Below are 16,096 nucleotides of genomic sequence, written 5' to 3' on the forward strand. Positions count from 1 at the left end.
AAATGCCAAGGGTCACCCCTAGTATTGCTATAATATATAAGCCAATGGGTCGACATTGGTGCCTTCGACCCATCATACAGTTAGGAGGCTCACCTCAAGCTGCTGAATATCTCAGATAAAAGCTCAGACTGTTGATCCAGAAAATCCCCGCACTAGCATCATCTAATAATACCCAATTAATAATTAGTCTACAACCCAGAAGTTAAAATCCTAATCCGATTGTCCAACACTCATGGTAAAAGTCCATTTTACCCTTTCCTCACTTGGTCCAAAATTTGAGGCCCAAACCACTAACACTAAAAAGCCTAATACGACCCAACTTCCTAATCGGGCCCAAACCCATCATGGGCCTAATCCAAGAAGGCCCAAATTCCTAAAAGACACCCAAAGCTCCAAACGGGCCCAAGCACAAGAAGGCCCAATGACAGAAACTACAGCCCAACAAGGCCCAAAAGCCCAAAATCACATCTCACGTCGTGACCAGTCCTTGGTCACGTGGTGAGAGCTTAATCGATCTGATCCCAACTCATCATGACTCAACCTAGCCAACTCAGTCAATGAATGACACCTGAGCTAACCTCACGACGTGGGCAGCCTTTCCTCACGCAGTGAGCCCCAATAAGCTCATCAGAAACAGGATCAACCACTCCTCACGTCGTGAGACCTTGTGTCTCACGTCGTTAGAACAGTCTGAGGCCAAAATCCAACTTTTAATTCCTTAATCCATTAAGCATTGAACCCTAACATTCCAGAAGGTCTTATAACCTCTTGATACACTATAAAGTCGATGCCTTTAAGACATATATGTCCAATACATGTCTAGATCTCATTTAGATCCAAAGTTGAAGAAAAAGGCATCAAACTTTCATGCAAGGTTCCAAAACTCAACCATTCCCTAGATTTGAATTCCAAGACATCCCTAAGGCCCTCATAACCCATAAAGTTGCCAACTTTATGGTTTCCATTCATTCAAACATGCACATCTAAGAAGAAAAGTGAGACTAAACTTAGATCTAGCCGTATATAACCATAAAGTTAGGAGCTTTATCACTTACAATGGTCCAGAAACAATGTAAGACGTTGTTGATGATGATTCCTTGCAAGCCACAATACAAGACCACCTTCTTCTTCTTCTTTCCTCCTTCTTCTAACCCAAGAAAAGCTCTAAAACCACCAAAGATCAAGCAAGGATGGGCACTAGGGTTTTTCTGAGGTGAAAGAGGGTTTGGGGCTGATAAGAAACCCTAACATGAGGTTAGAGATGCTTAAATATGAAGGAAACCCTAAAAGATCATGGGCTTGGGCTGCATCGCTCCTCACGTCGTGAGCTCTTATTGCTCACATCGTGAGCTCAGTCCCGTACAAAGGTCTTCATGCAACCCATCTCACGTCGTGAGCCTCTATGTCTCACGTCGTGAGGCTCCTTTTTCTCCAAAACTCAACCTTTTGACTCCTTGAAACCCCAATCTGATTCGTTCAGGAAAACAGGTGTTACACAATTGTCTTCTTCGGGAAAAATGGGTCATCATGTTGGAACCATCATTCACATCTTTTCCTCCCTAATATCTTTGGTGACACCTCTGCCACCAACCACTATTCACTTATGGCTAGTCATTGTCGTTCGCCTCCGACCAGCCACCACCGTTCATCACCTCTAACCAACTACCATCGGTTACCATTAAATCAGATGAAAACATAACCAAATTTTAAAACAAAGCAAATCAAATCAAAATAGAAAAAACAAACCCCATGTAATCTAAATTAGAACCCCTTTCAAAAAATGGTTCCACATTTAAAGGTGGACTACAAAACAAACTAAACCAAAAAAACCCCTCCAAACAATGGTTTTAAGAATCAAAATCAAACCCCCTTTTCGTAGTCTAGGCTTCTTTTTGCCGGTTATGTTTAGGTTCTTCTTCAAGTAGATTTGAGATTGATGGCAGTGGTGTTGTTAATAGGGCTGGAGCTGGATCTTAACAGTGGCGACGATGGATCTTAACATGGGTGATGTTGTATCTTAGAACAGTGGAAAAAGAAAAGGACGATGGCGGTGATGTTAGACAATGATGAATAAATGGTGGCTTGCTCGTTAGAGATGTCGTCGACGAGTATGGCGATGGTGATCGGTGGCTGCTTTTGCCATGGTAGGTTTATGCCATAGAGAAACACGAGAGATAAAGAGAGAGACGCTGAGAGAAGATGATAAAGGGTGTGAGGTGAGGCCCACCCTAATTTGGTCTTTTATCAAGGACAAAAGACACAACAAAATAAAACTATAGGGGGCATTTGAAATGCAAAAAAAAAAAAAAAAAAAAATTTGACCAAACACACAATTTTGTCAAACGAGATGATTTTGGATAATTTTTTCATTTATTATACATACTTCAGCCTTGTTGAAGCCTATGCATGTAAGAATGTTTGTGTTCCCCAAAACTATAGAAGATGCGAGATGGTTCTCCATTGTAAATTGCCTATTTTCCCGCCAATATTTCCAAATCTTCACTTCTCCCAAATTCGCCTGATTGTTCACGAAGAAATCTAGGGTTTTCCTCACGGTTGTGCTCTTCTTGTTCAAATTAGGGTTCCAGGAATTGTTCTCCTACTGCGGAGAAATGCCGCCGTTAAGCTGGAGACACCATACGCTGATTCAAGCTCTGCTATCCCGTGGTCCACTCAAGGAAAAGGACTTTGACGCCATATTTTCCGATGTCACCGGCAAAAGCTTAGGTTCTTACACTGTTTCCCCTATATGCGATATCCTTTTTACTTAATTTTTGATGGATTTCTATCTTAGGTTTACGCGTATGTTTACTTGTGTGTAGGAGGTCATTTTTTTGATTTGTATGCTCACTTTATCGGTATGAAATAAACAGAATTAACACTTTCCTACTACCTACAAAGTAAATTTATAAGAAAGTATTACCTTCCTGTAGACGTTATCGACGATTGAAAATCTCTTTAGCAGAAATGAACAGGACACTTTCTCATTTGATTGCGAAATGTTTTGTGTTCAAGTTCAAAATTGTTGTGGCCTTTTAACTCTCTAGAACAGATTCTTAACTACTTCAAACATTTAGTATGGACAGACTAAGAATTTGCAGCAAAGTTCATACCAAGTTTAAGGTTGATTTCAAAAATCAAACTACTGTCTCTTCTGTTGATAACAGGAGTTATAATCATCCCATTTTCAGATTTCAGATGTGTGTATGGAACAGAATAATAACTCATCTGCTATATATAAATCACCTATTCATTCTTCTTTCAGATTCCCATCAACAATTGTTCAATGAGTATCTTCGAAAGATAAACATGGAGCTATCTTATGTCCAGTTTGAGCTACGAGCATGCAGAAACCAATATGACAGTGGTGTATTTTATGGAGTGGTCAACACTGTTGCAGATGAGCAGTCAAAGCTTGGTTCAAAATATACTGTTCCTCAAATTGCTTTCTATAAAGCCATTGTAAGCTGCCTTTCACTTCTAAATTCACCAATTTCCATTGCTGAATCTCATGTATACTTCATTGCATCTTGTGAATTATAGTCTTTGGGAATTGTGTATGAATCATGAGGTGAAATGACATGTAATGATTGGTTTAAAACAGATTGAAGCCATTGTTCTAGATCACACAGCTCAGGGTACCATTTCCAATATCAAAGCCCTCAATATTCAGCTAGAAAATCAGGGTTCTTCTTCATCTCAAGTCCCTACAGCTTTCAAGAATTTTTCTATGACACAAAAGGAAAAAACCATACGGGAATTGGTGCATGACCAATGGTTATGTGCCACGTCAGATGGTGATATTGGACTTGGTGTTAGATCATTTTTGGATCTCAGGAGTTGGTTTCATAACAATCAAGTTCCTCCTTGTGATGTTTGCAATGAATCTGGAATTAAGGTTTGTTTATTCATTTATTTAATCCCTTATTCCCTTTTTTATAAAATCATTATACATTTCTCATAATGTAAAATTTTTTATTTTTTTTTTAATCATCAGGCTGATTTGTGTCCGAATGAAAGCTGTAGTGTTAGAATTCACAAATACTGTCTACAAGCAAAATTCTCTCAACAAAGGGTATTTATAATTTATTTATTTATTTATATAATTAGTTTGGTATATTAATATTAAGTTATTAATATTAATTCAGATTGAAAAAGTTTGCCCTGGATGTGGGACCCAATGGCCATATGTAGTAATGGCAAAAGCAGAAGTTATTGAAGAAGAGGAGACAGCTGTCAACCAGCCTCCTCCTCGTGGGCCCCACATGCGAAAGAGGCAAAGAAGCTCGAGACATGTTGAAGAGGGAGAGAGAGAGTCAAATAGTCAACCCTCCGGGAGACAGGTGGCTGTGAAGGTTGATTATGATGACAATGGGTTTGTTCCATCTCAGCTGCCCGGGACAAAGCGGGCAACCCGAAATTCTGCCCGGTTACATCGGTGATTAGTTTGTATGAATGAAATGTGTAGTTTTTGAAAGACTCAAAAAAACCATGTCAGCTTAAGGTCTTGTTGTTCTTTTTGTTCTCTATTAAGTGCTGTGTGGATTAATTGTTGAATGGGTAAATGATGTCTTGTGTATGTTTGTAGTGAGTACTTATGGATGTGTTTTTTTTTTTTTTTTTTTTGTATATTTTATTTAAGGTTTAAGATTGTTTTTGGGAAATGTATTATTTCAACTGTCTTCGTGTTGTCAACAAACCTAAAAAGTGTTATAAAAAGGTTAACAATCTATGTTTTTTTTTTTTTTTTTTTTTGTATTTCATATTTATATTTTTTGGTCCAAACTTTAAATTTTATTACAGATATGGTACAAGTTATTTCATGGGTCGTATATAATAATGGTTACCAACTATTTCCTCCCATTTTTGGAAGTTTTGTTGTTTCTTTTATCATCGTAAATAAAGGAAAAATTATTAGTCGATATATATTAGATATATATTATGTTTTTATTGTAAATATCTTTTATTATTTTGATGTATACGTGTTTCCATAGTTATAGATATGATTGTATTGTATATATCCCTTATGGGAAATCAATGTAAATCAAGGAAAGAGAGTTTCTGACTTTCATGGTATCAGAGCGCAGTCGCCCTCTACCCTAGGAAACACATTGCCGCTGCCTGTTCGCAAGCCGCCACTGCTACCTTTCCTTCCGGTTCTTGATATCGATGGGTGATGGTTCTAAATCACAGCCGTTAGCGGCTACTCTCCACCCTGTCTATTCTGTAACTAATATCCAACATAAAGTCAGGATATTGGATGGATCAAAGGTTTCTTATGCTACATGGGTGAAGCTCTTTCGCCTCAATGCTACTGGGTACAAGGTACTCAATCACATTGATGGAACACCTTCACCAGCTCCCACCGACCCGAGTCACACATCATGGAAGGAGATTGATGCAATCGTTTTACAGTGGATCTATGCTACACTGTCAGACGAATTGCTTGTACGGGTGCTAAAGACTGAATCTACTGCATACCAGGCCTGGAATAGAGTGAAGAACATCTTCCACAACAACAAGGGATCAAGGGCTGCTGCACTTGAACAAAGTTTGTCAATCTCACGCTCCGCTCCATGCCCTCCCTCGAGGCCTATTGCCAACGATTGAAGGAGATTGCTGACAAACTCACCGACATAGATAACCCGGTTACCGAGACCCGATTGGTTCTTTAACTTGTTCGTGGTCTTCCCCCTGAATTTGATGTCACAGCCTCTCAAATCAATCATGAATTGCCTTTATGGGAAGATGCTTGTGATATGTTGGACCATGAACAACGACGCCAATTGGCCCGTGACTCTGCTCATATCCCATCACCTGTCATCGCAACCGTCTCGCGGGACCAACCGACACCGGCTCCTGCCCCTGCTCGTCGTGACTCAGCTCATCGCAACAACCAGCGCCGCCCCTCCGGCCGCCGCAATCAGCCACCATCAAACCAATTTGGCTCACGACCTTCAGGTCCCAGGTCTGTTGCTCCTTATGCAGTATCGCCACCACCTTGGGCAGCCCAGTACTCCCAACACCAACAGTGGGCCCCATGGTGGGCAGCTCCACCACCATGCCCATATACTACTCAATCGGGCTGGGCTCAACCTCCTTGGGCCGCAAATGCTCCACCACCTCCGCAGACCGCAAATGCTCCACAAGTTAATCTCACTGACCTTAACCCCTTGGATGTTAATGACCTGGGTCAAGCTTTCGGGGCTTTGAATGTTCAACCAGAAACCTATAATCAGTGGTTTATGGATTCGGGAGCAACAAACCACATGACATCTCATGCAGGTATGGTTACTATTCCTTTCTCTGTTACTTCTACTAAGTCTATATATGTTGGTAATGGTCAGTCGCTGCCAATCCAAGGATCTGGCAACACCTCCCTACCATCATCTTCCAAACCATTGCATCTCAAAAACGTGTTGTTTTCTCCTCAAATTATCAAAAACCTTATTTCTGTTAGACAATTTACCACTGATAATTGGGTTTCTTGTGACTTTGATCCTTTTGGCTTCTCTGTGAAGGACAACCAAACTGGGAAGATCCTCAGCAGACATGATAGCACAAGCCATCTCTATCCGTTCACCTACACTTCCACTGCTTCCGCCTTTGTTGCTGATAACAACTTTCCATGGCATGCTCGTTTAGGACACCCGGGACATCATGTTATGGATTATCTTCGTATTTTTAATTTTATTCCATGTAATAAGACTTCCAGTTCTACTCTTTGCCAATCTTGTCAACTTTCTAAGCATAAACGTTTACCTTTTCATGAATCACAATCTATCACCTATTTACCTTTTGATATTATACATTGTGATCTATGGACCTCCCCCTTGTTAAGCCATGCTGGTTACAAATACTATATGGTACTCATTGATGATAAAACTCAATATACATGGGTTTTCCCCTTAAAATACAAGTCTGAAACATTCACTAAATTCGTCGAATTTCATAAATATATTCAGACACAATTTCATACCAATATTAAATCATTCCAATGTGATTTAGGCGGAGAGTTTGATAATATACAGTTTAAGACCTTTTCTAACAGGCATGGTCTTCAGTTTCGGTTTTCCTGCCCACAAACCTCACAACAGAATGGCAAAGCGGAACGCATGATTCGTCGCCTTAATGAAATAATGCTTTGCCTTCTTACTCATGCTTCGATACCTCCATCTTATTAGGTCGAAAGTCTTTTCACAGCCACCTACTTACATAACATTCTCCCTACCAAAACCTTACAAAACCACACACCTATCTCCGCTCTCTACCTTCGACACCCTGATTATGAACACTTAAGGGTCTTCGGGTGTGCATGTTATCCAAACCAAACAGCTACCAGACCACATAAGCTAGCCCTTAGATCCACACCATGTGTGTTTTTAGGTTACCCAACCAACTTTCGTGGATACAGGTGCCTTGACCTCACTTCCGGAAAGGTCATTTTCTCGCGCCATGTCACTTTTGACGAATCTATTTTCCCTTTTGCAACTACACAACTTGCTAAAGACTACACTTTCCTTGACACCGAACCCTCTCCTTTCTTCTTTCCAACCACCATACCGACCCATCTACCTCCCACTGTCCCAACTCAGTCACCACCTTCATCCCCTCAACCCTCTCCCACATCCCCCACTTCTCCTGCTACAGACACCCAACACAGTCCCCCAACTCCTCCTGCCAACACTAGCCAACCATCTCTCCAACCTCTAAAATTCACCTACCATCGACAACCTAGAACCGGTGCCACCCTTATTCCACCCGTCAACAGTCACCCTATGACCACCCGTATCAGGGACGGTACCTCCAAACCCAAACTACCCTTAAATCTTCTTACTCACAACACCCAATCCATTTCTCCATTACCTAAGACATACATTGCCGCACTCAATGATCCAAATTGGCGCAACGCCATGACCGACGAATATACGGCTTTATTAGATAATAACACGTGGGAATTGGTACCTAGACCTGCTAATACTAATGTCATAAATTGTATCTGGTCGTTTCGTCATAAATTTCATGCTAATGGTACTTTACAAAGATATAAGGCTCGTTTAGTCGTAAATGGAAGATCACAACAGGTTGGTATTGATTGCGATGAAACTTTTAGTCCGGTTGTGAAACCCACTACCATCCGGACTGTTTTGAGCCTGGCTGTTTCAAGATCTTGGCCAATCCATCAATTGGATGTCAAAAATGCTTTTCTGCATGGAGATTTAAACGAGACGGTATATATGTCCCAACCTCCAGGTTATGTTGATAAAAATAATCCATCATATGTGTGCAGGTTACGGAAGTCTCTATATTGCCTCAAACAGGCCCCCAGGGCATGGTACCAAAGGTTCGCTAATTACATTACTAGTTGTGGTTTTCAAAGCACTAAAAGTGATCCTTCATTGTTTGTCTACAACCATGGATCCGATATGGCTTACCTTCTCCTATATGTGGACGACATTATCTTAACTGCTTCTAATACTCGGCTCCTTCAACAGTTAAATTCACTTTTATCTAAGGAGTTTGCTATGACTGATCTTGGAACGTTAGATCAGTTTTTGGGTATTGCGGTGCATCATACGCCACATGGTTTATTTCTTTCTCAAGAATCTTATGTTGCTGACATCTTATCGCGTGCAAACATGTTCGATTGTAAACCAAGTGGCACTCTATGTGATACGGATTCCAAGCTCAGTGCTACTGCTGGTGACTTACTTACAGACGGTACTCTCTACCGCAGTCTTGCTGGTGCTTTACAGTACCTCACCTTCACACGTCCAGATATTGCTCAAATATGCCTTTTCATGCATGCTCCCCGCGAACCACATCTTGCATACCTCAAACAGATTTTGAGATACTTGAAAGGTACTATTTCTCATGGTCTCCCAATAACTCGCTCCAAATCTACCAACCTGGTTGCTTACTCTGATTCCGATTGGGGGGGGGGGGGGGTTGTCCAGACTCCAGACGATCCACATCAGGATACTGTGTCTTTATGGGAGATAATCTAGTCTCTTGGTCTTCAAAAAGACAAAACACAGTTTCTCGCTCTAGTGCCGAAGCTGAATACCGAGGCGTTGCAAACACTACTGCAGAGACATCATGGCTTCGGAATCTCTTGACAGAACTATTTGTATTTACTCGGGAAGCCACAATCATATTTTGCGACAATGTTTCTGCCGTTTATCTTACAGGGAATCCCGTGCAACATCAACGAACCAAACATGTGGAAATCGACATACACTTCGTCCGAGATAAAGTGCGCATCGGCTCCATTCGAGTTCTTCATATTCCTGCTGACTATCAATATGCGGACATTAAAGGTCTACCTAAGCCTCTATTTCAGAAGTTCAAGTCCAGTCTTCGGATTGCTACCATCGCTCAGACTGCGGGGGTGTATTCGTCGATATATATATATATATATATATATATATATATATATATATATATATATATATATATTAGATATATATTATGTTTTTATTGTAAATATCTTTTATTATTTTGATGTATACGTGTTTCCATAGTTATAGACCTGGTTGTATTGTATATATCCCTTATGGGAAATCAATGTAAATCAAGGAAAGAGAGTTTCCGACTTTCAAAAATGTTAAGATGGTTGAAATTTTGTCTAACGATACAACCCATGAAATAGGGAATGCTTTACCTTTAAAATGATATGTATTTTTATAAGGAATTTAATCACAAAAATGGTCGGTTCATTTAACAAATAGATTATCTTTTTGAATTTTATGAATTGTTACTTCTAAAAGAAAACCTTAAAATGATCAAATTTATCTTGAAATGATATCGTATTTGTTGAGAAATAACAATAATTATTCTTCAATCATAAACTTGTAAATATCGAAAGTAGAGATTCTAACTTGGTTTGTTTTTTAATGTAGAAAAATAAAAAACGATGTGTATTCGAGAGTAACAAATTAAGTGCAAGGGCTTAAAAGTTTAAATTCAGTTTGAAGCCTATTATTGTAGCTGTTAATGACAAGTAACCAAAAGTTGGAGGGTGTCGGGGTACTCTACAAATGGTTACTAGAGTTTTTTTTTTTTTGGAACGGAAAATACCAAGCGGAAGCCCTTCCGCCTTTTACAGCGGAAGCCCGGGTTCGAGCTCCTTTACAGGGCAAACCCTCACCATTTTTAATGGGATTCCAAAGGAAAATTCCCCATGAGTGGCCACCAACGGGAGTCGAACTCCCCACCTTGCCCCTCAATGGTTATAAACCCAACACCTCTTTCTCAGCTGGGTTGGGCTTCATTGGTAAATGGTTACTAGAGTTATAAAGGAAAAATAGAAGATGTGCTTAGTAAAAATATCTCTTTCAGTTTAGGGTTTTTAGGGTGTGTATCGTCTCTTTCATACAAACCCTGAAGTATATTTTTTTTCTCTGTAAATAGAGTTTGAACAGACTTATCTTGTTTAATCTGTTATATGTCATTTGTTTGTATATGTATAGAGTAATATAGATAGATTACCTGGGTGTTTGGGATAACTTTTCAAAAAAGCTTATTAGCTTTTTAGCTTTTCAAAAAGCTAATAAGCTAAAAAAGTGTTTGTGTATTTAAAAAACGTTTTTTAAAACAGTTTTTTGGATAGGAAAAAGTAAAGATTTAAAAAAACTGAAAAATCCTAGCTTTTTAGCTCCTGAAAAAACAGTTTTTCTCAACCAAACACTTTTTAAAATCAGTTTTTCCTAAAAGCCATAAACTAATAAACATTTTTCTTAAAAATCACTTTTGAGATAAAAAAAAAATCTAACCCAAACATACCCTACATCTATGTGAGTAAGAGTAGGACTATATTTCTATGTGAGTAAGAGTAGGACTATATTTATGTATAGGGCTAGAGTGAGGTTTTGGATCTGTAAAAGTACCAGATTTGGTTCTTCATAATTTTTTAGAATGTTTTGTTGTGGGACCATTCATAAATCAATATGGATGATCATTTTGTTAAATAAGTATGTATGTATAATTTTTGAACAATCTTATTGTACTAAACTACAAATACATTATGAAAATTAACTACAAATACATATCTATTTGTTGTGATATTCATTTGTCATTTTTGTTACTTCCATCCACGTTATTTATAATCATATTATTTATAATTTTCTTAAAGATTAGTTAATGTACTTGTTTTAATACAAAAAACAAAAAAACAAACTAGAGAGTATCAAATAAATGATTCTAATAATCTTGCTTATAGTCCAAGTGTAAAGTAATTATTAAAAATGGAAGTGAAGTTATTCGAGAAGATATTAAAATTATTCAATTAAATTCTCCACCCACGTCTCATACAAAACAAAACTAACAACTAAAATATAAATGGAATTATGTAAAGTAATTAAAACAATATCATCATAGGTGGAGAGTTTATCAATAATATACTCATGACAATCAACACTAATATTAGTATTAACATCGATCACATTAAACAGATTTTGCATCACTTTGATTATGGACATATTTAGCAAAACTAGATGGTAGATAGCAGGTGATACTTGGAAGTCGAAAACTGTAGCTTTTATTTGTACATAATAGTTCGGTAAAAATAATTGTTAGCTTTTAAAGTGTAAAATTATATAAAACCAAAAATTAAAAGCTTCAAAAAGTTAAAAAGCTCGCAAAATTATGTTGGATTTTTTTCCTAAGTTTTTTTTTCTTAAAACACAATGCTTCTAAAACCATGAAAAACTCAATGTTGAACAGGCCTATGTAAATATCATTACATGGTCGATTGATGTTTGATTATGCCTTTTTTTGTAATTGGAAAAAGTTGTCACTTTCAATGACGACATCAATGGCTTTCAATGCTTTAAAATTAGAACTAAATCACAATTTGGCTATATATGATAAAATTGTCTCCATATAGTCTAAGTTTAACTAGTTTATGTTAAAAAAAAAACTCATTACAAGGTAGCAAATTAAAACTTCTGTGATTATATCTCTTAAAAAATATGACAAACTTAAAGTAATTTGAAACTTACTTATTATTTAATAATATTTTCCAATATATATATATATAGGAGGGTTCAAATGAAAAAAAAAAAAAGGTTGAGAATGGGGGAATCATTCTCAGCCAATCATTTAATTAGCACCTTAACATAAAATACATGGTGACAAACTTGTATATATGATATGATATCCTTCAATCACAGATACGTAACTGTGGATAATTTGATAACAATTCAAATTCATTACTACTCGATTGTTCATCATCCAAATTTCTTCTCCAACCTTCAACGATCATCCAAATTTCTTCAATTAAATCCCCGATCAACATCATCCAGTGTTAATCAATCATCCATCTTCGACAAAAACACGTTCATCAACGTCATTCAACAGTAGACAAAAAAAAGTCGTTTTTGGTTCTTTCAATCCAACCTTCAATTTTGCTTGAATACGAGCATATCTTCAACATCTACGATTAATTATACTCCCAGTGTCATTAGATCAACATCATCGATAATCAACAACAACTTCACTTCATATCATTCATTCAACATCGATCATCAAACAAAACTTCGAAATTAAGGTTAGAAAAACATCAAATCATTTTTTTTTTGAAAAATTTTATATAATTCTCTATCAATCTACTATTTTGTAAGTTTTAAATAGTCAAAGTATCATGTTTTTAGCATTTTTAAAAAAGCTTACTTGTATGCACTCAAACTGTTTGATGAAATGCATAAACTAAATTACCACGTTATATTCACATATGAATATGTTTTCGCACCTTAATCAGTATATGATTATTAAAACACAAAACAAATATACAATTTTATATGTTATTCATATGTGAATAACATATAAAAGTTATATATATTTGTGAATACACCTTGTAATATTCATATGTTAATATCCTGTGTAATATTCATATGTGAATAAACTGTGTAATATTCACATATGAATATATCATCTAATATTCATAAGTGAATATATCATATAATACTTACAAATGAAAATACTATGTAATATTCACAAGTGAATGCATCGTTTAATATTTAAATATGAATATATTATATCATATTCACAAGTGTATATATTGTATATTATTCATATGTGAATATACCGTGTAATATTCATGAATGAATATACCATGCAATATTTAGATGTGACTAGAATGTGTAATATTCACAAGTAAATATACCATATAATATTCACATGTGAATCTACCATATAATATTCATATGTGAATATACTATGTAATATTCATTTGTGAATATACCATGTAATATCACATGTAAATATACAATATAAACAATATATATCATATAATATTCACATATGATTATACATTCATGTGTGAATATACCATGTGATAATTAGAATGTGATAAATCGCTATTATTATGAACTAAAAGTATATTTTTAACATTTTTTATGTGTATTCACATGTTTTTCAGGTATCGTTATAACTCAATAAAAGAATAACATTTCAATCAATGGTTTGTTCATATCTTGGTGGTTGACGATTGGTTGACGTATTTGAGAAGATATCATTGACGAAGACAATATGTTTTTATATTCACATGTAAATGTTATACAATTTAATATATTCTTCATTTTGATCGTGTTAAATTCAAATGCAAATGATATTCATTAACCAATACAATGTTGTTTGTCTTAGTATAATGTTGATTTTACATGTAAAATAATGTTGTTACAATATACAAAAAAAAAACTATTCACAAACCAATTCTTATAGTGTATTATTTATTTTTATATATAAAGGTTGTATTCACAAAATAAATAAATATACATGTATAGTTTATTCACATAAATACAAATAACATATTACAATGATGTTTTTACTAGTGGGATGGAAGTTAGTAACATCATCAGTAAATATGTCGTAATGATTTCTAAACTTTATTCGTATATGAATAAATAGCATGTCATGATGATGTCATCACTAGTAGGAATGAAAATTTAGTGACATCATCAAAACAATTTGCCGCAATGAAGTTTAGTCTCGGAATTGGACGAAATTCGCATATTTGATGTAAAATGGTGCGATGTACAAAACTCACCACTTCGCCGTGACGTACGGTGTTTTTCGGCCATTCGGGACTGTTTAGGGCCTCAAAATGACGTTTTTCTATTTTTATAATTTTCCGAAAAAAAAGTTATCATTTATTCACAAATGAATACAACATTAATAAAAATATATATGCTTATATAATTATTTTATTAACCTAAAAAGATTAGTTGTATGTGAATAAATATATATTTTTATCAAATACTTTTTTTATCTTTAATTTTATATATTTTGTAGTCCTCGGTTTTATTGATAGTTTTATTCATTTGTGAATAATACATATATATTCACATTTGATTATTACATATATATTCATTTGTGAATATTACATATGTTCACATGCTGATATAATTCTTATATGTTATTCACATATGAATTACAAACTTGCTTAGGACCTCAAAACAATGTTTTTTTTTTCGAAAAAAATACATTATCATTTATGAATATTACATGTATTCATTTGTGAATATTACATGTATTCGCATGTGAAAATAATTTTTATATGTTATTCACATATGAATTACATAGTTACTATGTATTTTTAAAAGAGATACATTGATTCTCGTGTAAAGACATATTCACTTGTGAATATTACGTGATATATTTAGTTTATGCATTTCATCGAACAGTTGGCGTGCAAATAAATTAACTTATATAATTATGGTGAAAAATTAACAATTGAAGCCAATAATTACAGCACAAATCAAATCCTATAAAATTGATCAATAATCAGTAGGTTTAGATCAAATATTTTGAAATTTTTTATGAAAAACGAAGTTTTTCTAGCCTGAAAAGCGATTTTAAAAAAAAAATCTTCAAATATATGGTTTTGTTGATGTACTTTCGATTGCTATCTGTTTTTTGATATTGGTGAAGGTTCGATTGATGAAGTTTCGATGACTGGTGATCGCAAAATGATGTGACATCGATAAGTATGGATTATGTATATCGATTTTGCTTGACATCAATGAAACTGGACAAGATTAAATCACGACTTACACTTAATAGTACGAATAAATGTTTTTGATGATGAATCACAACATTTTGATGAAATAACGAAGATATTTGATGAAGAATTGATGTTTTATGAAGTGTCGATGTTTTTTGATGATGAACATGTGACATTGATGTTTTTTTGATGAAGAACAGATGACGTTGATGAAGAACAGAAGATGTTGATGGAGAAGATATGATGTTGATGAAGAACAGAGGAACGATCCAGATGAATGCATAACAGATGTTGTTGATGAAGAACGAATGAACGATTCAGAAAAACAACATGTCTTTAATGACTTAATCTAAATGTGTTTTACATATATAAAAATGATTGGCTGAGAATGATTCCCATATTCTCAACCTTTTATTTTTTCTCAATTGAACTTACCTCTATCTATCTATATATATATATATATATATATATATATATATATATATATATATATATATATATATATATGCAATAATATAAGTATATTAAAGTTTAATAACGTCGATGGAAAAGCAAATAGAGATATGGAAGAAAAAAAAATCATGAGTAACATGATCATTACTTTGTAAATGATTTTCGTGTACTTTTTATATACAAACATGGATCAACATGATGTAAAAATTAATTGAAAATTTAGTAATAATAATTTGTCGAGCTAGTGGTTAATTATTGAGGTTCGGTGTTTCATAAAGTATATGTTAAGCTTCATTTTTTATTAGATCTTATTATTAACTCCTTATAAGTAAAATTTAAAGTTTGTTAAATTATATTAAAAAAATATATTTTGTCAGGGTCATGTGAATTGGTCCAATCAAATGTATAAGATGTTTTATAAGTTTGTTCAATTATAATAATGATATTTTATAAAATCTAACATTGATTTATATACTATTTGTAAGGGTGTTGTATTTTATGTAGATGAATACAAAATTCAACTGTCTTTGTTACATTTTTTAATAATTCCAACACATTTTATACAAAAATTTGATAAAATGTCGACATGTCGTTTTTGCACACCATCCGATAGTACTATGATAAATACAATACATACAC

General features: G+C 34.9%; 2 protein-coding genes across 2 annotated transcripts; both read left to right on the top strand.

Moving 5' to 3' along the window:
* The first annotated feature begins 2,394 nt into the window (after positions 1–2,394).
* EMB1379 (embryo defective 1379) lies at positions 2,395–4,617 on the top strand. Its single transcript, XM_079076788.1, has 5 exons — positions 2,395–2,727; positions 3,266–3,462; positions 3,605–3,898; positions 3,998–4,075; positions 4,149–4,617. The coding sequence occupies exons 1-5, from the start codon at positions 2,613–2,615 to the stop codon at positions 4,440–4,442; spliced, it is 978 nt and encodes a 325-aa protein (XP_078932914.1). The 5' UTR covers positions 2,395–2,612; the 3' UTR covers positions 4,443–4,617.
* A 552-nt stretch (positions 4,618–5,169) lies between these two features.
* LOC145120191 (uncharacterized) lies at positions 5,170–9,008 on the top strand. Its single transcript, XM_079056006.1, has 3 exons — positions 5,170–5,551; positions 5,713–6,678; positions 7,387–9,008. Exons 1-3 carry the CDS (start codon positions 5,170–5,172, stop codon positions 9,006–9,008), a joined length of 2,970 nt encoding a protein of 989 aa, XP_078912132.1.
* The last annotated feature ends 7,088 nt before the right edge of the window (positions 9,009–16,096 follow it).

Source organism: Lactuca virosa, chromosome 1 (genome assembly GCF_052849685.1).
Source record: "Lactuca virosa cultivar CGN04683 chromosome 1, Lactuca_virosa_CGN04683_v6, whole genome shotgun sequence".
Taxonomy (NCBI): domain Eukaryota; kingdom Viridiplantae; phylum Streptophyta; class Magnoliopsida; order Asterales; family Asteraceae; genus Lactuca; species Lactuca virosa.